The 21,847-nt window shown below is 38.2% G+C and overlaps 2 protein-coding genes across 2 annotated transcripts in view; both read left to right on the plus strand.

The window, feature by feature from the left end:
• The window catches only part of OSBPL11 (oxysterol binding protein like 11), an 88,732-nt gene that overhangs the window by 31,580 nt on the left and 35,305 nt on the right, over positions 1-21,847 (plus strand). The window contains exons 4-8 of the mRNA XM_047874420.1: positions 244-323; positions 2,881-3,057; positions 8,234-8,435; positions 13,051-13,196; positions 18,718-18,858. Of these exons, the coding sequence (XP_047730376.1) occupies positions 244-323; positions 2,881-3,057; positions 8,234-8,435; positions 13,051-13,196; positions 18,718-18,858 (746 nt within the window). The remainder of the gene's footprint in view (positions 1-243; positions 324-2,880; positions 3,058-8,233; positions 8,436-13,050; positions 13,197-18,717; positions 18,859-21,847) is intronic.
• On the plus strand, positions 6,553-8,109 carry LOC125174729 (heterogeneous nuclear ribonucleoprotein A3-like). Its single transcript, XM_047874427.1, is given in 2 exon segments — positions 6,553-6,799; positions 6,801-8,109. Coding segments are annotated over 2 exon segments (1,134 nt in total). The 5' UTR covers positions 6,553-6,592; the 3' UTR covers positions 7,728-8,109.

The raw sequence follows: 21,847 nt of genomic DNA on the forward strand, positions 1-21,847 counted from the left end.
TGTCAAATCTCATCCATGTCTAGTTGCATGTAATTTATTCTCCTTCTGAAATATCCACATCACATCCAGCTACTGTGTTACCTACCAAAGTTGATGCTTGGGCCTTTTTCTTCCCTCACTGCTATGTTTGCTCTAGGGAGAGTAAGGCCAATCCCTGATTTTAAATGATCTGTTCTTCATGCTGTAGACAATTATTCCAAAAATAAATACAAAAGTGAATAACTTTTAGATTCTTTTTATCAGCCACAGATGCCAAAGAGCGACAACATTGGGTTAGCAGACTTCAGATATGTACACAACATCACACTGAAGCTATTGGAAAGGTATGTGGATTTCATATATGATATTAATGCATAAAAATGGGGAAAAGAATATTCTATTGTATTTTTTTATGTCTTTAAATTGTGGGACTATTCACATACCATAAAATTTACCCTTTGAATTTTTTTTAATGTTTATTTATGTTGAGAGAGAGAGACAGCATGCACATGTGAGTGGGGGAGGAGCAGAGAGAGAAGGAGACACAGAATCTGAAGCAGGCTCTGTGCTGACAGCATAGAGCCCGATGTGGGGCTCGAACTCACAAACCATGAGATCATGACCTGAGCCAAAGTCAGATGCTTAACCGACTGAGCCACCCAGGCACCCCTACAGTTTGCCCTTTAATGTGTGCAATTCCATTGGTCTTAATATATTCACAAGATTGTGCAACCATCGCAACTGTCTAGTTCCCATCACCCTCCAAAAACTCATATCCATGAGCAGTTACTCCCTATTCTCCCCTTTCCAAGCCCCTGGCAAACACTATTTTCTGTTTCTATGGATTTGTCCATTCTGGGCCTTTTATACAAACAGAATCATACAATATGTGGTTTTTTGTGTCTGGCTTCTTATATTTTGCTTAATTTTTTTTAGAGTTAGAAAGCAAATTTTATTGGGCACTCAGGTGGCTCAGGTGGTTAAGCAGCCACCTCTTGGTTTCAGCTCAGGTCATGGTCTCATGGTTCATGAGTTTGAGTCCCATGTTGAGCTCCAGGCTGACAGTGGGGTGTCTGCTTGGGATTCTCTCTCTCCCTCTGCCCCTCCCCCGATTGCTTTCTCTGTCTCTCAAAAATAAATACATTTTAAAAGTTTTTAATTTTTTTTTTTTTTTTTTTTTTTAAATTTTTTTTTCAACGTTTATTTATTTTGGGGACAGAGAGAGACAGAGCATGAACGGGCGAGGGGCAGAGAGAGAGGGAGACACAGAATTGGAAACAGGCTCCAGGCTCTGAGCCATCAGCCCAGAGCCCGACGCGGGGCTCGAACTCACGGACCGCGAGATCGTGACCTGGCTGAAGTCGGACGCTTAACCGACTGCGCCACCCAGGCGCCCCAAAAGTTTTTAAATTTTTTTAAAAAAAGAAAGCAAATTTTATTGTATGTTCAGTTTTACTTTTTTTTTTTTAAATGTTTATTTACTTAGAGAGAAAAAGAGCACAAGTGGGGTAGAGGCAGAAAGAGAGGGAGAGAGACTCCCAAGCAGGCTCCATGCTTAGCACAGAGCTCGATGTGGGGCTTGATCTCTCACAACCATAAGATCATGACCTGAGCCAAAATCAAGAGTTGGATGCTCAACCAACTGAGCCACCCAGGCATCCCCAGTTCTATTTGTTCTTTGGTCTTTTATGTACATGTAATGTCTTCAAGGTTCATTCATGTTATTGCATGTATCATATTTTATTCATTTTTATGGCCAAATAATATTCCAATTATGAATACACCACAGGATGTTTATCCACTCATCAGCTGGGGGGCATTTGGGTTGTTTCCATTTTGTGGTCATTATGAATAACATTTGTGTATAGGTTTTTGTGAGAACTCATGATTTCAGTGAGATGTATATTTAGCAGTGGAATTACTGGGTCATGTGGTGGTACTCTGTTTAACTTTCTGAGGAGCCACCAAACTTTTTCAGAGTGACAGAACCATTTCACATTCTCACCAGCAATGTATGAAGGTTTCAGTTTTTCCACATCCTCACCAATACTTGTTATTGCCCCCCCCTTCTTTTTTTTTATTGTAATAGGCATCTTGGTATATGTGAAGTAGAATCTCACTATGGTTTTGATTTCATTTCCCTAATGACTAGTAATGTTGAACATCTTTCCATGTGTTTATTGATCATTCGTATATCTTCTTTGGAATGTTTTTTATTTTTTAAGATGGACAGGATGGTCTCAGTACTTGAAATCCGAGGTTAGAGATCTCTAAAAAGTAACATCTAGGCAGCATAGTTAAAGGATTCCATACCTGGGTAATAGCTTGACTTAAAAAAGATTTTTTTCCCCAGGTTTTTTTTTTTCCCATAAATAAATTTTAAAAAGTTGTTTGTGATTTAGGCCTACTGCCCAGTCTTCAGGAAATTCATCACAAGAGCTTTACTCATACTACAAGATTGCAATCATTGGCAGTGATCAGAAAGTACTAGCTTATTCCAAAGACACTTGCATGCTATATTAGAAAATGTATTATATTGAATATTGCTGAGTACATTTTGCTTCAATCAGTGTGTTTACAAATCTGAAATTAGAAGTTTCTTGTTCTATATTTGTAAAATATGAAAAAATATTCTTGACAATACAAACCTGGAATTAATTTTCTAAGTAAATTATAAGTTTACTTTTGGATGTGTCAGATGTTTAAACTTTGGGTGTTTTAAATTTTATCGTTTTCAGAAATGTTCTTATAGTCAATTCTGGTTAATTTGACTTTTAAAACTATTCATGTGTAAGCCTAAAGTGTGTGTGTGTGTGTGTGTGTGTGTGTGTGTGTGTGTGTATAATAGGTGAGGGTTAGCCTAAAGTTTTTGAAAATGAATGGTTTTGTTTTGTCTAATAGAATAATCCTCCTCTGAAATCACGGAGCTTCTCACTTGCATCTAGTGGTAATTCTCCTATATCCCAGAGGAGACCAAGTCAAAATGCCATTTCTTTTTTTAATGTTGGACATTCCAAACTACAATCAGTGAACAAAAGAGCTCACTTACCTCCAGACCATCTTGTGGAAGTCAGAGAAGTAAGTATGAATTGAAGTCCAAGTAAAAATGCACAAAATAATCTAACTTGCTTGGTTTTATCACGAAAGAAATTGAATCCTGTTTGTGTTTTCTGGGGCACTCAAATGTTTTCTGTCTACTATGCTGAGACAATTTTTAAGTCATGAAGATTCCCTGGTTATATAGGTGATGCCCTGCGTTTCTTTACCATTTCCTGGGTACACTCTTATTTTGCAGTCTATCTTTCATTTCTCAAGTAGAAGTATAGACTCCTTTGATGTAACATGATCAAAATGGTTTTTTTTTTTTTAAACTTTTTTTAACGTTTATTTATTTTTGAGACAGAGAGAGACAGAGCATGAACAGGGGAGGAGTAGAGAGAGAGGGAGACACAGAATCTGAAACAGGCTCTAGGCTCTGAGCTGTCAGCACAGAGCCCGACGTGGGGCTCGAACTCACGGACCGTGAGATCATGACCTGAGCTGAAGTCGGACGCCCAACCGACCAAGCCACCCAGGCGCCCCTCAAAATGGATTTTAAGTCTATTGTGAAGACTATATGGCCAAACAAGAGACTTAAAAAAAAAAGATATATGTAGACAATTCCAAACATACACGATAATAGAATAGTTAAATCCTTGATGTTGCCTTGCCTCACTATTTCCCCCTTCAAATTGAGTACCAAATAATTCTAGTTAGTAAAAGATATAGTTGTTAGGTTCTAAATATTCCTGACTTAAATTTAGTAGAGCTTTTAGATATCTGTGTAGTGAGTGGCCTCACACAAGTACGTGATTTGGAAAGTAGAGGAATATTTTAATAGCCTTTTAAAATAATTATGGCTATTCTTTGGTACTGCATGAAAACTTGACAGTAGTAGTTTCTTAAATGTTCGATGCAGTGTGGAATCAAATATATATCCTTGAACTTTTCATATTCTGTTACATGAAAATCTATCAGATTGTCTTGCACTTTGAATGTATCTTTAATCTCTGTATGATTTTGTACATCATGCATTAGTCATTTGGAAAATACTGTCTTACAGAGTTATGCAGGTCTTGCAAATGTTAATCTGTCTTATCATACAGTATCAAAAATTCCTATTCATTAGCATCCTCACTGATCTCATTAGAAAAGGCTTTCAATATTGGGAAGTTGCCAAGCTTCTGGTAACAGATAAAGGTTTTCCAAAATTCTTTTCATTTTAAATCTCAGATTTTAAAATTGGCAGTAAATACTGTTGGCTTTTCTTGAAGTAACAGGTTTATTTTATTTAATTTTTAGGAAATGTCTACCACATATCTCCAAGTGTGAATATCTATAGGTTCTAATAGTCATTCTGTAAAGAAAAAACATTCCTGTGTTTGTCCCATGCTATACAATAACACTCTACACTTACGTACTCTGGTCACCGAATGTATGGAGTTCCCTGCCCCCCGCTGCCCCACCAAGCAATTCTCTAATCTTTGTGGACACCAGCTGTGTGTTCTAGAATTTAATTCTATTTCAACACTATAAATAACTCAAGAACAGACAGATATAAGGGATGTGTAGAGCCAGATATGGGGGAAATGTCGTGGAAGCTCCACCCTCCTAGTACCTCCAAGTGTTCACCAAACAGAAGCTCTCTGAGCTTCCTCCATTTGGGTTTTTTATGGAGGCTTCATTAGGTAGGCATGATCAACTGAATCATTGGCTGTTGGTGATTGATTCATCCTCCAGCCCCTCCCCTCCCTCAAGGTTGGGTGGTGGGGCTGAACATATATATACATATCTATATATCGGTTGGTTACATATATGAGTGTAATTGTTCGATCATAAGTTATAATTATTTAACACTCTATTTTTTTTTTTTAATTTTTTTTCCAACGTTTATTTATTTTTGGGACAGAGAGAGACAGAGCATGAACGGGGGAGGGGCAGAGAGAGAGGGAGACACAGAATCGGAAACAGGCTCCAGGCTCTGAGCCATCAGCCCAGAGCCTGACGCGGAGCTCGAACTCACGGACCGCGAGATCGTGACCTGGCTGAAGTCGGACGCTTAACCGACTGCGCCACCCAGGCGCCCCTCTCTATATTTTTTTAAGTTTATTTACTCTGAGAGAGAGAAGGCAAGAGAGAATCCCAAGCATTCTCCACGCTGTCAGTACAGAGCCCATGTGGGGCTCGATCTCACAAACCATGACATTATGACCTGAGCCGAAATCAAGAGTCAGACACTTAACCAGCTGAGCCGCCCAGGTACCCCTAACTCTGTATATTTAACTCTAGTAAATATTGCCAAACATTGGCCATAGTGGTTGCACTTATTCATAAGTTTGGATTACTGGAAGTTAGTCCTAAAATTTATATACAAAACATACACAAAGCACACATATATATGCATGTATAAATGTGTACATTTGGATATCTTCATATCCACAGTTTTCACTTAAAACCCCTTTTTTCCGATAAGAATGAATGTTTGAGCCATTACTGTGACATATGTTTTCAGGGGCTATTTCATGTATGGCACACTGGATTTCTTTGGTAGGATATTTGCATCTCTCTTTAACTAGCCCTCTGATGAACTGTATTAAAAGTCATCTGGGGGGTGCTTGGGTGGCTCAGTTGGTTAAGCACCTGACTCTTGATCTTAGCTCAAGTCATGATCTCATGGTTTGTGAGTTCAAGCCCCACATCGGGCTTTACACTGATGGCGCAGAGCTTGCTTGGGATTCTGTCTCTCTTTCTCTCTCTGCCCCTCCCCTACTCATTCCCTCCCTTCCTCTCCTCCCCCCCACCAAAATGAATAAATAAAAAAAAATCATCTGAAACAGAGCCTCTGAAAGCTGAGTCTCTCCACATTTCAATGTGAATTAAGATAGTGTCCAAAAGATAGGCTATCTGAGAGACTTCTGCTCACAATTAAGTAATTAAGCATAGTATATTCAATAAAGTAATTAAGCATAATAAATTCAGTTTTCATTTAAAAATATTGGGTTGTTTATCAAGAATTGTTATTCTATTAGCTCTGTTAGGAAAAGTGTACAGAGCTCTTGATCAAAGCAGAGTGTATTAAACTCTTTTAACCTGAAAAGTATATGTATATACAGCACTTGCTCCACAGTCAGGCTAATGGGACCAGAAAGTTAGATTAAGAGAAAAGGAAGCAGGGAAACCATCATGTTTTCAAAGTATGTTCAGATTGAGCCTAACTAGGGGTGCTGAGAAGAAAGAGCTTAAGAGCCCAGACTGGGAACTAATTTTACTTTGTAATGATGTATTTAATGATGCTATTGAAGATGATCCAGAATATTTTTTTGATGGCTTGTACAAATGTATACTGTTAATAAAAGGTTTGTCAAGGCTTTTGAGCTTTGTTGCTTCCAAAGAAAAAGTGTGGCTGCCAAAGGTCCTCATCTTTTGCACAGTTGCACTATTAAGTGCTCACTAATTGAGAATAGCCAAATTTGAAATAGATTTCTAAGCCTAATATGTGCCAAAAATGGCTCAGAAACTGAATATGGGGGTCCCATATTGAACTCGAGTTGGAAGAGGCGAGTCCGGTCTCAAAATGGAGGTAAAACCGCCGCCCGGTCGCCCCCAGCCCGACTCCGGCCGTCGCCGCCGCCGCCGGGGGGAGGAGGGCCATGATCCAAAGGAACCAGAGCAGTTAAGAAAACTGTTTATTGGTGGTTTGAGCTTTGAAACTACAGATGATAGTTTAAGAGAACATTTTGAAAAATGGGGCACACTTACAGATTGTGTGGTGATGAGAGACCCCCCAAACAAAACGTTCCAGGGGTTTTGGTTTTGTGACTTACTCTTGTGTGGAGGAGGTGGATGCAGCAATGTGTGCTCGACCACACAAGGTTGATGGGCGTGTAGTGGAACCAAAGAGAGCTGTTTCTAGAGAGGATTCTGTAAAGCCTGGTGCCCATCTAACTGTGAAGAAAATTTTTGTCGGTGGTATTAAAGAAGATACAGAAGAATATAATTTGAGAGACTACTTTGAAAAGTATGGCAAGATTGAAACCATAGAAGTTATGGAGGACAGGCAGAGTGGAAAAAAGAGAGGATTTGCTTTTGTAACTTTTGATGATCATGATACAGTTGATAAAATTGTTGTTCAGAAATACCACACTATTAATGGGCATAATTGTGAAGTGAAAAAGGCCCTTTCTAAACAAGAAATGCAGTCTGCTGGATCGCAAAGAGGTCGTGGAGGTGGATCTGGCAACTTTATGGGTCGTGGAGGAAACTTTGGAGGTGGTGGTAACTTTGGCCGCGGTGGAAACTTTGGTGGAAGAGGAGGCTATGGTGGTGGAGGTGGTGGCAGCAGAGGTAGTTATGGAGGAGGTGATGGTGGATATAATGGATTTGGAGGTGATGGTGGCAACTATGGTGGTGGTCCTGGTTATAGTAGTAGAGGAGGCTATGGTGGCGGTGGACCAGGATATGGAAACCAAGGAGGTGGATATGGTGGCGGTGGTGGAGGATATGATGGTTACAATGAAGGAGGAAATTTTGGAGGTAACTATGGTGGTGGTGGGAACTATAATGATTTTGGAAATTATAGTGGACAACAGCAATCAAATTATGGACCCATGAAGGGGGGCAGTTTTGGTGGAAGAAGCTCGGGCAGTCCCTATGGTGGTGGTTATGGATCTGGTGGTGGAAGTGGTGGATATGGTAGCAGAAGGTTCTAAAAATTTTCAGAAGAAAAGGGCTACAGTTCTTAGCAGGAGAGAGAGCGAGGAGTTGTCAGGAAAGCTGCAGGTTACTTTGAGACAGTCGTCCCAAATGCATTAGAGGAACTGTAAAAATCTGCCACAGAAGGAACGATGATCCATAGTCAGAAAAGTTACTGCAGCTTAAACAGGAAACCCTTCTTGTTCAGGACTGTCATAGCCACAGTTTGCAAAAAGTGCAGCTATTGATTAATGCAATGTAGTGTCAATTAGATGTACATTCCTGAGGTCTTTTATCTGTTGTAGCTTTGTCTTTTTCTTTTTCTTTTCATTACATCAGGTATATTGCCCTGTAAATTGTGGTAGTGGTACCAGGAATAAAAAATTAAGGAATTTTTAACTTTTAAAAAAAAAAAAAAAAAAAAAAAAAAAGAAACTGAATATGGTAATTAAAATGGAAATTGTATGTATATGTGATACACAGAAATCATGAGTGGGACACACAGAACTATTGTTTCCCTTAGATGATGTCTCATGCTGAAGGACAACAAAGAGACTTAATTAGGCGAATTGAATGCCTTCCTGCTTCTGGCCATCTTAGTTCCTTGGACCAGGATCTCTTAATGCTCAAAGCTACTTCCATGGCGACTATGAACTGCTTAAACGACTGCTTTCATATTCTGCAGTTACAGCACGCATCACATCAGAAGGGCTCACTGTCTTCAGGTAAGTTGTAGATTAAAAGTAGGGCTTCACATTAAGGGCTTACACATGGAAAGATTGCATTTGTTCTAATTCCTAACAAGTCTTAACTAAAAAAAGAAAGAAAGGAAACCTGGGAGCCTCTTGGTTTTTATATTTATTTATTTATTTATTTATTTAAGTTTATTTATTTATTTTGAGAGCAAGTGGGGAAGAGCAGCAAGAGAGGGAGAGAGAGAATCCCAAGCAGGCTCCGCGCTGTGACCTCATGAAATGTGAGATCATGACCTGAGCTGAGACTGAGTCAGACGTGTAACCAGGCGTGTAACTGAGCCACCCAGGTGCCCAAGGAGCCTCTTGGTTTTTACTTATCACCTTAATGTTAAAGAAAGTCTTCTTATTGTGTCCTTTTTCATATCTAAATTGATTTTAGGCCTAATGTTTAGTATAGTTGAATATCACTTTGGAGACCTCAACTCCCCATGTTGAAAATTGAACTCAAAACCCACATCTCCTATATTTCTGTTAATATTGGTGGCATCATTATTCATCCAGTTGACTTTAGTAGAAATATTGGGACCATTTCTTAACTTTTTGTTTAGTCCACAGTTCATTATATCCATATTGAGATATAGATATTAAAGTCTATCAGTTACTTTTTAGTTTGAAAAGAAGGTGTACATCTAGCATTTTAGAGCACTTATTTGTTGGAATTCATCTACTGGGGAAAATAATGTTACTGTGTGGGAGGACAAAAAATGAGGTTTTCTGTTAAATGAGATGAATAAAATCACATTTTTCTTTATTGAGATATAATTGGCATATAACATTGTGTAGGTTTAAAGTACACAGCATGTTGATTTTATACATATACATATTGCAGCGTGATTACCACTGAAGCCTACACCTCAATCATATCACATAATTAATACTTTTTTGTGGTGAGAACATTTAGGATCTTGTCACTTAGCAACTTTGAAGTATGTAATACTGTATTTTGACTATAATCACTATGGTGTGTATTATATCTCCAGAATTTATTCATCTTCTAGTTGCAAGTTTGTACCCTTTTAACAACATCTCCCCAACTCCTTCATCTGCATCACACTGTTTTAATAAATAGTAGTAACTTAGTGGTTCACAATTTATTGTTCTCTTACCCAATTAACCCCTTTGTGAAAGAAAGATATTTTAGAAAGATAATGAGTCTCTGCCCAGGAAAAAGTTTACCATAGTCAGGTCTTGATGTGGGTATAATACAGCCTCCATTCTCAAATGTATGCCCACCTAAGTCAATATTTCAAGCTAACAAACTATGTTCAATGTCAATTGTAGGTATAGGTCAGGGCAGTATTATACAGGCCAATAAGCTATGTTTGTTTCCCTTAAGGAACTCATAGTTCACTTGGGGATGAACATGTAAATACTTAACTGTGATATGGAAAGTGTTGCTTATAATAGAAACAAGATGCTTGGGGAGAATATATAAATGGACCAATACTTCTGACAGAAAAAGGTCTGGGAAATGCCTAGAAAAGCTAAAAAAACAATTAGCTTAGGGGGGGTGGGGAGAGACTGGAGGGTGTTCCAAAGAGATAAGATACCTAAGTTGTGAGTTGTGAAAATGCACTGGGGCCTTGGAAGAATTGTAAGAAGTCCAATGAAAATTTTCTCCTATAGTAGAGCAACAGACACTCATTGTAAAAAATTTTAGGAACTATTATACAATTGAAAAAAGAAACAAATCCTGCATTATCCTACCAACCAGAAACTGCCACTGTTAATATTAGTGCATACCCCACCAAGTTTTCTTTCCTTCTTAGTTTTTGTTTTACCCCATCTTTATTAGAAAAAATATATTTTTATCTTACACTTTTCACTTAATATCAAGTATATTTTCAATTTATGTTATGCTTTTGGTAAATATAATTTTTATTGGCTGCATTATGTTCCTTTCAAGGGATAGATCTTTGGTTTACTTAACTGTTCTGTGTTGAACATGGGATGAGTTACCTTGAGCTATGAAATTTGGTTTAATTCTAGTGTTGGTAATAATAATTTGTTAGGGAAATGAAAGTTTATTTCCAATTGATGGTATGTAATTTTTGCAAAGCACATCAAGTAGCACACTGCTAGATACTAGATGCTTAATCCTTGATTAATTAAATACTATATAATTTTTTTAATTCTTAGAAATTTCATTTGTGTAGTTTAATACATAATTATATTTTTAAATGATTGCTTCATGATTAGTGAAACATGTACAATATAAATTTGCATTTTTTTTAAGTTTATTTATTTTGAGAGACAGAGAGAGTGAGTGGGGAAGGGGCAGAGAGAGAAGGTGAGAGAATTCCAAGCAGGCTGTATGCTGACACAGCACAGAGCCAGCTGCAGGGCTTGAACCCATGAACCATAAGAACATGACCTGAGCTGAAATCGAGAGTTGGGATGCTCAACTGACTGAGCCTCCCAGACGCCCCTAAATTTGCATTTTTAATTAACAAATGAAACAGACTAAACTTTACAGAAATATTTAAAAGTTGTTCTCATTACTATGTTTTGGAGCATGGATTTGTGGATATGTGGTGGAATTGATTAACTAGTATTGGTATTTCTTACCGTAAATGGTCATGTTTTTCAAATTAGGTCTGTAGAAATTTATTCTTTAGTCACTTGAGAATAAAAATATAACCGTGGAAAGAAAAACTGAATTACCTTTTCACTCAAATTTTGAGATAACACAAGAAATCAAATCTAAGCTTAAATTAGTGTTTAGTCCCATAAGGATCATTGATTTAGGGGGGGGATCCTGAGACCGGATGATTGGCTTTATAAAGAGTATTGTGGTTTCCAATCAGTTGAGCAATCTGTTATTTTTTTTAATCTTTAATATATATATTTTTTATTAAAAAAATTTTTTTATGTTTATTTGTTTTTGAGACAGAGACAGAGCATGAGTGGGGTAGGGGAAGAGAGAGAGGGAGACACAGAATCTTTAGCAGGCTTCAGGCTCTAAGCTCAGCACAGATCCTGATGCCGGGCTCAAACCCATGAACCATGAGATCATGACCTGAGCTGAAGTCAGACACTTAACTGACTCAGCCACCCAGGCGCCCCTTTAATATATATTGTTCTAAATTTTTTTTATTTTGAGAGAGAGGGACAGAGAGAGAGAGAGCATGGGGGAGGGGCAGAGAGAGGAGGAGAGAGAGAATCCCAAGCAGGCTGTGCACTCTCAACAAGGAGCCCAATGTATCAGGGCTTAAACTCATGAACCATGGGATCATGACCTCAGGCACCTCTGGTTGAGCAGTCTCTTAAAACAGATCTCTTATATTTAGTGTTTGTGTGCATTTTATCTTTATAAGTAATGACATCTAGATATTGATATTTAGAATAAACATTTCAGGGGTGCCTGGGTGGCTCAGTCAGTTAAGCGTCAAACTCTTGATTTCAGCTCAGGTCATGATCTCTCGGTTCGTGGGTTCAAGCCCCACATCAGGCTCTGCACTGAGTGGAGCCTGCTTAGGATTCTCTCCCTCTCTCTGCTCCTCCCCTGCTCACACTCCCTCTCTGTCTGTCTCTCTCTCTCAAAATAAATAAATAAACATTTTTTAAAAAGAATGAACATTTTAACATAGGAGCAAAATGTTTTCATTTCTTTGGGATTTTTAAACTGGCCCCTAGAACTTACCCAGGGCATTCCCCCAATCATGAATACCCACCCCCAGTGCCAAATGAGACAACTGAGTGGCAAGGCAGGATGCTCTAGTAGCCTAGTAGGTACTTCATAATTTATCCCTGTACTGAAGTCTGGCATTTCAAGTAAATTCCCTCATGTTTGTAATTTCTGCTGTGGTAGTCTGAGCATCCCTTACTGTAGGACTCTAATAATCAAGCTTCTGTGAAACCTAGATCAGCCTCTGAAATCAAATGGAACATTTTCCATTATTGATTAGGCATAGAATCCACTTTGTTATACTAGTTGAGGGTAATAAGAGACATTTGAGTCATTAATTGAGAAGATGACAGGTCTCTAAATGTGACCACTGTCTTTCACTAGGTCACCTATTATTTATTCAGTAGAAGAGCCTTTCAGTTTAAAAGTATATGGACCTTTTTTATATGATTGAAAAAAAGAGGAATGGACATATATTTGCAGTTATATTAGCTCAAGGTGGTTATCTTGAATGGTTAGAAAATTGCTACTGAGAATAAGATTCAGTCCCAAAATGAAGAAAATTTTACTGTTGCATGCTTCCAGGCTCCTCCTGTAATTGTGACTCCTTAAATCCTAATGCAGTTAGGTATTTTTACAGAAAGGATAACAAATCAACTATGAAAGGTGGGAATACATTATGGTTTCCGGATTTGCCCAAGAAGTTGTTCAGTCCTATTCAGGGTTGATTCTTTTAAAAGGTATCTGATTTCAAGTTGCAAGCTGCTCTGTGGTAAAATACCCAATCATGGTGCTCATGCTAATGAGATACAAGTGGCCGTTTTGCGGAGTGTCTTAACAGCTTGAATTGCTTTTAGTCTTGTGGGCTCAAAACAAAATCGTTTAATAAAATCCACATCTGCTGAACTTTCCAGATTATGAGCAAGTTTCAGCGAAAGTTTTCTCTTACTTCATCAGGAACGACAATCGAGTGGTTAGAACCAAAGATACCTTTATCAAACCACTATAAAAATGGAGCTGACCAGCCTTTTGCAACTGAGCAAAGTAAACCAGTGGCAGTCCCAGAAGAACAGTGTGTTGAAGAATCTGGACCATTAGCAAGGGTAAGGTAATGTGAAAATACGGTTTTGATGTAAAAACTAGGAATCACTGAAAAGGTTCAGGTCTCTTTTCTTTGTCAGGGCGTACAAGTCACCCTAACACCAGAGCAGCATTCTTGCAGACTCTAGATATTGTTCTTCTACTGTAAACTGCATTGGCTTTAAAGAGGTCTGTTGTATAATACTTGCACATGTTGTGTTTTGCAGGTTAAATTATGTGCCTTTTTTAGTTGGGGCTCACTTTTGCTTGATTAAAAATGTATTTTAAAATTGCGATTTGCATGTTTTTATTTTTCTAGGTAATAACTTTTATTATTTGTACAATATTTCTCTGTTACATTTCTTACCTCGTTATCTTAATTTAACATTATTTACTGGATGCTTACTATTAAGTTTACAAGTATAAAAGTTTACTATTAAGTCTTTTTGTTGTAAGCACGTTGCCAGAGCAGTTTTTTTCAAGTGTTACTCAAAATAGCACAGTCCCAGGGTTTTATAATATTTTTATAAAGTATTTTTCATTCCACATTTCTCAGAAGCTAAAGAATATCTTATTCTAGTCATAATTCCACCACTGTAACAAATCATATTGGTCTTTTTGCCTTTTGTGTTCACATCTGGTATTTTTATGGTCATGATAATTACATAGATAGTTTTATTTTAAGCTCTTTTTACTTGATACTTCCCATAAGCATTTTTTTTCTGGCCTATATAATTAAATTTTTAAAGGTTGAAGTAGGCTATTAAATATCTAGTCTCTGTTATTTTTTGTTACTGTAAATAGCACTAAATCATCTTGTCTACTTTTTTTTCCCTCTTATTTAGGTTATTTCTTTAGGTTATATTCCCAAGTAGAATTACTGAGTTAAGAGTAATGCACAGCTTTTGGTTATTTATATACAAGCAAATTCTTCTTAAAAGAAGAACATGACACAGAAACTTCCAAAACTGGCCACAGCCTTGGCTTAACGAAGTGGGCAATGGCAACAGTGTGGGCAAGAGAGAAGAAAAAAAGTATGGAGTGCTTTTTGACCATTTCTAGAGTCAAAGCAGTTTTAGTCTTTATTAAGCTATCTAGTGTATGACAAGTCTAGTTAGGAATTAAGAGGAGACACAAAAAATTGAAAACATAGTTCTTTCACTGAAGAGATTTATAATCTACTTGGAGTCACAATTACATATAGACATGAAACAAGGAGAAGAGAACATGAAGCAGCATTTTTTTCCCTATCTTACTTGATATGGTTTAAGCTGTTGGGATGTGGGCATTCAGAGAAAGAAGAGAAGTGTATTGAATAGAGTGGAGGGGAATGCTTTGGAGAGAAAGTAGAATTGGAATCAGGCTTTCAAAGAAGAAAGGATTTGAAGAGAAGAGGAGTAGTAGGGGATCTTGAGGTGGAGGAATAACAGGAGCAGGGATACTAAAGCATATATGCTTATTGTGGTAAAAGCTTGCCTGATGGTTTTAAAATCACGTCTTATCGCTGACATGTGGGGTAATAATTAACCACTTAGCTTCAATTTTCTCATCTGTAAGTCAGGAATGTTAATATAAGATTGTTATGAACATAAAATGAATTTAGCAGAGCACCTGGTTTATGGAAAATGATCACAGGGTGGTTGGATTTTACAAATCCAGATGGCCATTCATGTTGCATTCTCTGGGGAGTGATAATCCCTAGAACCACTATTCCATAGAATACAGTGTAAGCTGTACCTCCAAGGAACATAAAAATCATGCAGGAGAATCTAGTCTTAATGTAATAGATGATAAAAATCATGAGCATGGGATATGTTTAAGAAGATTGGTATATGGTAATGATCTAGAATTGAAGTGTGGATACAAGGCTATGGAAGTAGAAATGAAGACAAATGAATAGGTAATGTGCATTTCAAACGAAAATCAGCTGGACTTGGGATTGACTGGATGTAGGGTTGGATGAAGAATGACTCCCAAGTTTGTGAGCCTATATGACTAGATAGAATTGTGGTGCCATTCACAAAGTTAGGAAAACTAGGAAGAGTCTTTTGAGAGAAAAGGTTTGGTATGGTTTATGAACATGTTGAATTTGTAAAGATTTTATTTTAAGTAATCCCTATGCCCCCCAGTGTGGGGCATGAATTCACAACCCCAAGATCAAGAGTTGCAGGCTCTATTGACTGAGTGAGCCAGGTGTCCCTGAACATGTTGAATTTTATGTAAGAGAAGGATATATGATTTAAACATATATAAAAAGCAGTTAAAAATAATGAAACCAAAGCTTTGGAGAGAAATCAGGACTAGAGATATAATTTGTAAGTGAAAATTAGAAACTATAAGTCCTTTAGTCCAACATATTCATTCTTCTCAATGAGAATACAAAGCATGTTGGGGATCAGGATAGAGGCATAAGTTAAAGATGGGACTCAGAGGGGGGCAGGAGAGCATTGCTATATTTCCAAATCTTTTGAAATAGTGAGTAGACCAGATATATCACCTAGTGTAAGTAGAAAAAAAAATAAGTGCGTAGATATTATTTTTAATTACACAAGACACTAGACTCAAGCATACCAGAATAGACCTGCATTTTCTAAAAATTTCATACATGCCTTCTTTGAAATATGAGTGTTAATGCAAGCTGGAGGCAGACATATGGTAGTGGAAATTTTGCTGTCGTGTGATGGAAGAAATAAACCCTGGTGAGGCCAGAATGAAGCCCACAGTTCCTTTGTGCCCAAGTCAGAAATCAGAAGGACAAAGATGGGGTTAATATGACTTTTGTGGAATATTGGGGTTTCCCTTTGCTATGCAGTCTCCAAATATTATGAATTCCTAGAAACTTAGTAGCTCTTGCCACTGTCTGCAAACCGTTCTGCATTTGTAGGGATTTTACACATTTGAGCACATTCATTTGAATTTTGGTAAAGCTTTTCTCTTAAGCGTTTCTTTTCTTTTTTTATGTTTATTTATTTATTTTGAGAGAAAGGGGGTAGAGAGAGAAAGGGAGAGAGAGAACGGGGGAGGGGCAGAGAGGGAGGGAGAGAGAGAATCTTAAGCAGACTCTGCACTGTCAGCACAGAGCCCAGCGTGGGGTTCCGTCTCACGAACTGTGAGATATGACCTGAGTGGAAATCAAGAGTCAGGCACTCAACTGACTGAGCCACCCAGGTGCCCCTAAGCTTTTCTTTAAGAAAGACATGATGATCTCTAAGAAGAGACATTTCAAGAAGAAAGAAGAGCTTCCAAATTCTGCCATTCACACCAAGATTTAGAATCAATTGATTAATAGAATTCCTCTTTTTTTCTATTATTTTAAATGACTATTTTTATAAAAACAATAAAAACTGTACTCTTTTAAATAGATTTTCTACCAGATTATGTTTTATTTCTTTAATATTATTTTCATTGGAGGAGGTTCCAAAACACAATGTCAACTTTGTAATATATAGTAATGTTAAGATTATGTTTGCATTATTATTCTGTGTCCTAGGTTCTGACCCTAAACATAATGGTACCTCTTCAGAGGGTTGGAGAACATTATTTAATCAAGACCTAATAGAGTTTTTCTCAACATTTCTCAAATTAGTAATTATATTTGGTGTCCATATGTAGAGACGTCGATGATCAACTTTTCCCCGTTGTATACTGAATAAACTTTCCTAAGTGTACTTAAACTTCATTAGACTGTATTTTGCAACTGATTTTAGGATAGACAACAGGAAGTACTTCCTGACAGACTTACTAGCCATTGTAAAGGGGAATTTAGAAAGCCTTTGGGATGGGGCGCCTGGGTGGCGCAGTCGGTTAAGCGTCCGTCCGACTTCAGCCAGGTCACGATCTCGCGCTCCGTGAGTTCGAGCCCCGCGTCAGGCTCTGGGCTGATGGCTCGGAGCCTGGAGCCTGTTTCCGATTCTGTGTCTCCCTCTCTCTCTGCCCCTCCCCCGTTCATGCTCTGTCTCTCTCTGTCCCAAAAATAAATAAACGTTGAAAAAAAAAAAATTTTTTTTTAAAAAAAGAAAGCCTTTGGGATCTCTCCTTAAGGTTGTAAAAGTAGAAGTAATTCTGAAATATACAAACAGTAGTTGTGTGGTCTTGACATGAATGAACTAGACTTTTAATTGAATTATCAGAATTTGAGCTGATAGATTTCCTTGGTAAAAGGGAAGAGGAAAAAGGAGAAAAACAAAGGCAAAAGAATGGCCAGAAACCCATTATTGGTTTTTGCCTAGCTACAGAGGACAGATGGGCTTCTTATTTAATAGGATTTGATTATATGAAGAGAAAATTAAAGGCTTGAGACATTATCAAAATCATATTCTTTTTCGGGGCGCCTGGGTGGCTCAGTCGGTTGAGCATCCGACTTCGGCTCAGGGCATGATCTCACCGTCTGTGAGTTTAAGCCTGCTTCGGATTCTGTGTCTCCCTCTTTCTCTGCCCCTCCCCCGCTCATGCTCTGTCTCTCTGTCAAAAATAATAAAACATTTTTAGAAATTCTTTAAAAATCATATTCTTTTAAAAATCTTCATAACTTAAAATCTATAATATCAAAGCTGTCTTGCACAAAGGTACTAAAAAGAGGTACCACTGAGAGAGATGGGAACTGCCCCTCCCCACATAAACATGAGAAATGAACATGATAAGATTCTGTAGAATCTTGGAATTTGAAACTATTACTTATTGTTTAAATAGGAATAAGAAATTCAGTTTCTCTTAAATGATTATCTGAAACTAAGACCCTATTGAAATGAAAGTAAACATTTTCAGTTTTTCAAGAGGTTGATTGAGTGATTGAAGAGCTGTGCAGAGAACCTTTTTGTGGCATTAAGACTGCATGAATAACTGTAAGGTTTCTATACCTGCACCTAGGATTCTCTTCAGCCCCCAAGTTTCTTCCTGACAATTCCAAGAATGAATGAATATGGAAAGATACATTATAGTAGTCAGACTTGACATGTACAGTCACTTTTCAATTTTACTTGTATAATTTTAGCTTTAAAAAAGGGCAAATATTTTATTCTCAAAGCATCTTCAACTTAAATTATAGGTAGTGGTAGTGTCCCCAAACAGGTGGTCCAAGCTTGCAAAGCCTGAGATTCAGATGAGACATTCTTCACTCTTTTTGAAAAAGAGTGTTTGTAAAATATATGTATCTCATATATTATTTTTGTGGCAAAACTCATTATGTTTAATATAAACGATAATGGGCTTATTGAATGAAATCTATTCCATGGCTAAGTGATGAAGTTATATTTTTAGAAAGATTTTTGCTTGTTCTCAGATTCATTTAGGCCGAATATAAATGTTTTCAAGTTTGACATACACTTTTATTTATTTTTTTTTAGTGTGGCTGTGAATTCTGTCCTTTAATTATCATTTCTGTCTGTTGTGTGCAAAGCTTGCTGCTTAATCCAATTTCTCTTTTGAAAAAAAAGAAAACACAAGAGTCTTCTTGCACAAAAAAACAGTGACAGAAAGAGACTTTTATTCTTCATGGATATTAATAAGCACTTGTAACGTTAGACTTTTGCTTTGTTTTACATCAAGGAACCTGAAGAAATAAATGCAGATGATGAGGTAGAGGATACATGTGACAACAAGGAGGATGACCTGGGAGCTGTGGAAGAGCAACGTAGTGTTATCCTACATCTGTTGTCACAGCTTAAGCTGGGCATGGACTTAACAAGAGTAAGTAATGGGGTAAACTGGCTGTGGAGATCAGTAGGTCAGGACTATACCTGTAAGTGTTAATGTTGTCAGGGCTTTTTATTTTTTATGAATTGGTTTTTTAGTCTCTCTCTCTCTCTCTCTCTCTTTTTTTTTTTAAGATTTTATTTTTTAAGTAGTTTTTCTACTTGATGTGGGGCTCAAACTTATAGCCCCAAGATCTATGGACTGGGTGTCTTAGTCTCTTGATCAAAATTTCTTATTTCATAAAAAATGTGCCTTATCTTGTACAGCGGGAAGTCATATGGCAAGTAAACACCTCTAATCTTATTTCTGTACAAATGACAGAGGTCCATTGGTATACAGAACTGGAAAATTGAAAGAAAAGGATGTAATCCCAGAAAACCATGAAAGGCTTTGACCACTTCTTCTTTACTCTTACTTCCCTTTTTGGATTGTACATTTTGGGTGTTATCTATAACAAGGGTCAACAAACATCTTTGTAAAGGGGTCGATAATAAATATTTTCAGCTATGTGGACACTGGTCTCTGTTGGAACTACTGAGCTCTGCCTTTATAGTATGAAAGCAGCCATAGATAATATGTTGGACTGGGCATGGCTGTGTTCCAACAAAACTTTATTTATAAAAACACAGGCCAGATTTTCCCCAAAGGCCATACTTTGCAGTCCTCTGGTCTGTAGCCTTGCTTACTTAAAATTTTTTTTTTTTATGTTTATTTTTGAGAGAGAGAGAGAGAGAGAGAGACACAGAGTGTGATCAGGGGAGGGGCAGAGACAGAGGGTGACACAGAATCCGAAGCAGGCTCCTGGCTCTGAGCTGTCAGCACAGAGACCAATGCGGGGCTCGAACCCATGAACCATGAAATCATGACCTGATCCGAAGTCAGACACTTAGTCGACTGAGCCATTCAGGCACCCCATAGCCTTGCTTACTTTAAAAGTGTGGTCTGGGGGTGCCTGGGTGGCGCAGTCGGTTGGGCGTCCGACTTCAGCCAGGTCACGATCTCGCGGTCCGTGAGTTCGAGCCCCGCGTCAGGCTCTGGGTTGATGGCTCAGAGCCTGGACCCTGTTTCCGATTCTGTGTCTCCCTCTCTCTCTGCCCCTCCCCCGTTCATGCTCTGTCTCTCTCTGTCCCAAGAATAAATAAACGTTGAAAAAAAAAAAAAATTAAAAAAAAAAAAAAAAAAAAAAAAAAAAGAAAAGTGTGGTCTGAATTAACTGATGTGGAAATTCTTTGACAATGTACTCATATATCAAATCATCACAATGTACACTTTAAATATCTTAACAATTTTATTTGTCAATTATACCTTAGTAAAACTAGAAAAAAACATTGTTGTCTGAAGACCAGTAACATCTCCACTGCCTGAGAACTTGTTAGAAGTACAGAATCTCAGCCCCCAACCCCAAACTTAGAGGACCAGATCTACATTTTAATAAGATCCCCCATGTGGTTCATATATACATTAAAGTTTGAGAAACACTAATCTATGGTTTTTAGTTTTGGTCCAGTCTTTTCCATTTCTAGTTTATCTAATTAGTGTGTCTTCATTTGTTTTAGCAATCTATGAAGTTAATTTAAAAAGCAAATTAGGGCATCTGGGTGGCTCAGTTGGTTGAGCATCCAATTTTGGCTCGGGTCATGGTCTCACAGTTCATGGGTTTGAACCCTGCATCGGACTCACTGTATCAGCCTGTCAGCGCAGAGCCTACTTCAGATTCTCTGTCCCCATCTTTCTGCCCCTCCCTCACTTTCTCTCCTCTCTCTCTCTCTCTCTCTGTCTCTCAAAAAATAAATAAAACATTTTTAAAAATTATAAAAAGCAAATTAGAGTGGCACCTAGGTGGCTCAGTCGGCTGAGCATCTGACCCTTGATTTCAGCTCAAGTCATGATCCAAGGGTTGTGGGATTGAACCCCACCTTGGGCTCCATGCTGAGCATGGAGATTGCTTAAGATTCTCTCTCTCCCTCTCCCTCCGCCCCTCCCTTATGCTCTCACATGCATGCGCACCCTCTCTGTCTAAAAATAATAAAAAATAAAATAAAAAGCAAATTAGACTCAAAACCTATATATGTCAAATATTACTACTACGGGATTATGTACTTTGAATTATTACTGATACTACTTTGCATTAGTATGGGATTTCAGAATTGACTTTAGGAGCTATATTTCAAATTAAGGATTTTGATGCCATTGAAGGTAATGAAAGTATAGATTAAAAGTAACCCAGGGGCACCTGGGTGGCTCAGGAGGTTGAGCATCCAACTTCAGCTCAGGTCATGATCTTGTGGTTCAAGGGCTCAAGCCCCACATCTGGCTCACTGCTGCCACCACAGAGCCTGCTTCAGATCCTCCATCCCCTTCTCTCTCTGCTCTCTCTCCCTCTCTCTCCCTCTCCCTCTCCCTCTCTCTCTCTCAAAAATAATAGATAAACATTAAAAACAAATATTTTATTTTTAATTATTTTTTGAGAGACAGAGACAGAATGTGAGCAAGGGAGAGGCAGAGAGAGAGGGAGTCACAGAATCTGAAGCAGGCTTCAGGCTCTGAGCTGCCAGCACAGAGCCCGACGTGGGGCTTGAACTCCTGAACCGTGAGATCACAACGACCTGAGCCAAAGTCAGACACCTAACTAACTGAGCCACCTAGGGGCCCCTAAAAACAAATCTTAAAAAAAAATAAAAAATAAAAAATAACCTAAATAAGGGGCACCTGGGTGGCTCAGTCAGTTGGAGTGTCCAACTCTTGATTTTGGCTCAGGTCATGATCTCAGGGTCCTGGGATTGAGACCTTCATCAGGCTCCACACTGGGCATGGAGCCTGCTTAAGGTTTTCTCTCTTTCTCTCTTCCTCTGCCCCTCTCCCCTGCTTGCGCCACTTTCTCTCTCTAAAAACAAATGGGTGCCCGGGTGGCTCATTCGGTTCAGCCACTGACTCTTGATTTTGGCTTAGGTCCAGATCTCACGGTTTGTGGGTTCAAGCCCTG

The sequence above is a fragment of the Prionailurus viverrinus genome, chromosome C2, assembly GCF_022837055.1.
Source record: "Prionailurus viverrinus isolate Anna chromosome C2, UM_Priviv_1.0, whole genome shotgun sequence".
Taxonomy (NCBI): Eukaryota; Metazoa; Chordata; class Mammalia; order Carnivora; family Felidae; genus Prionailurus; species Prionailurus viverrinus.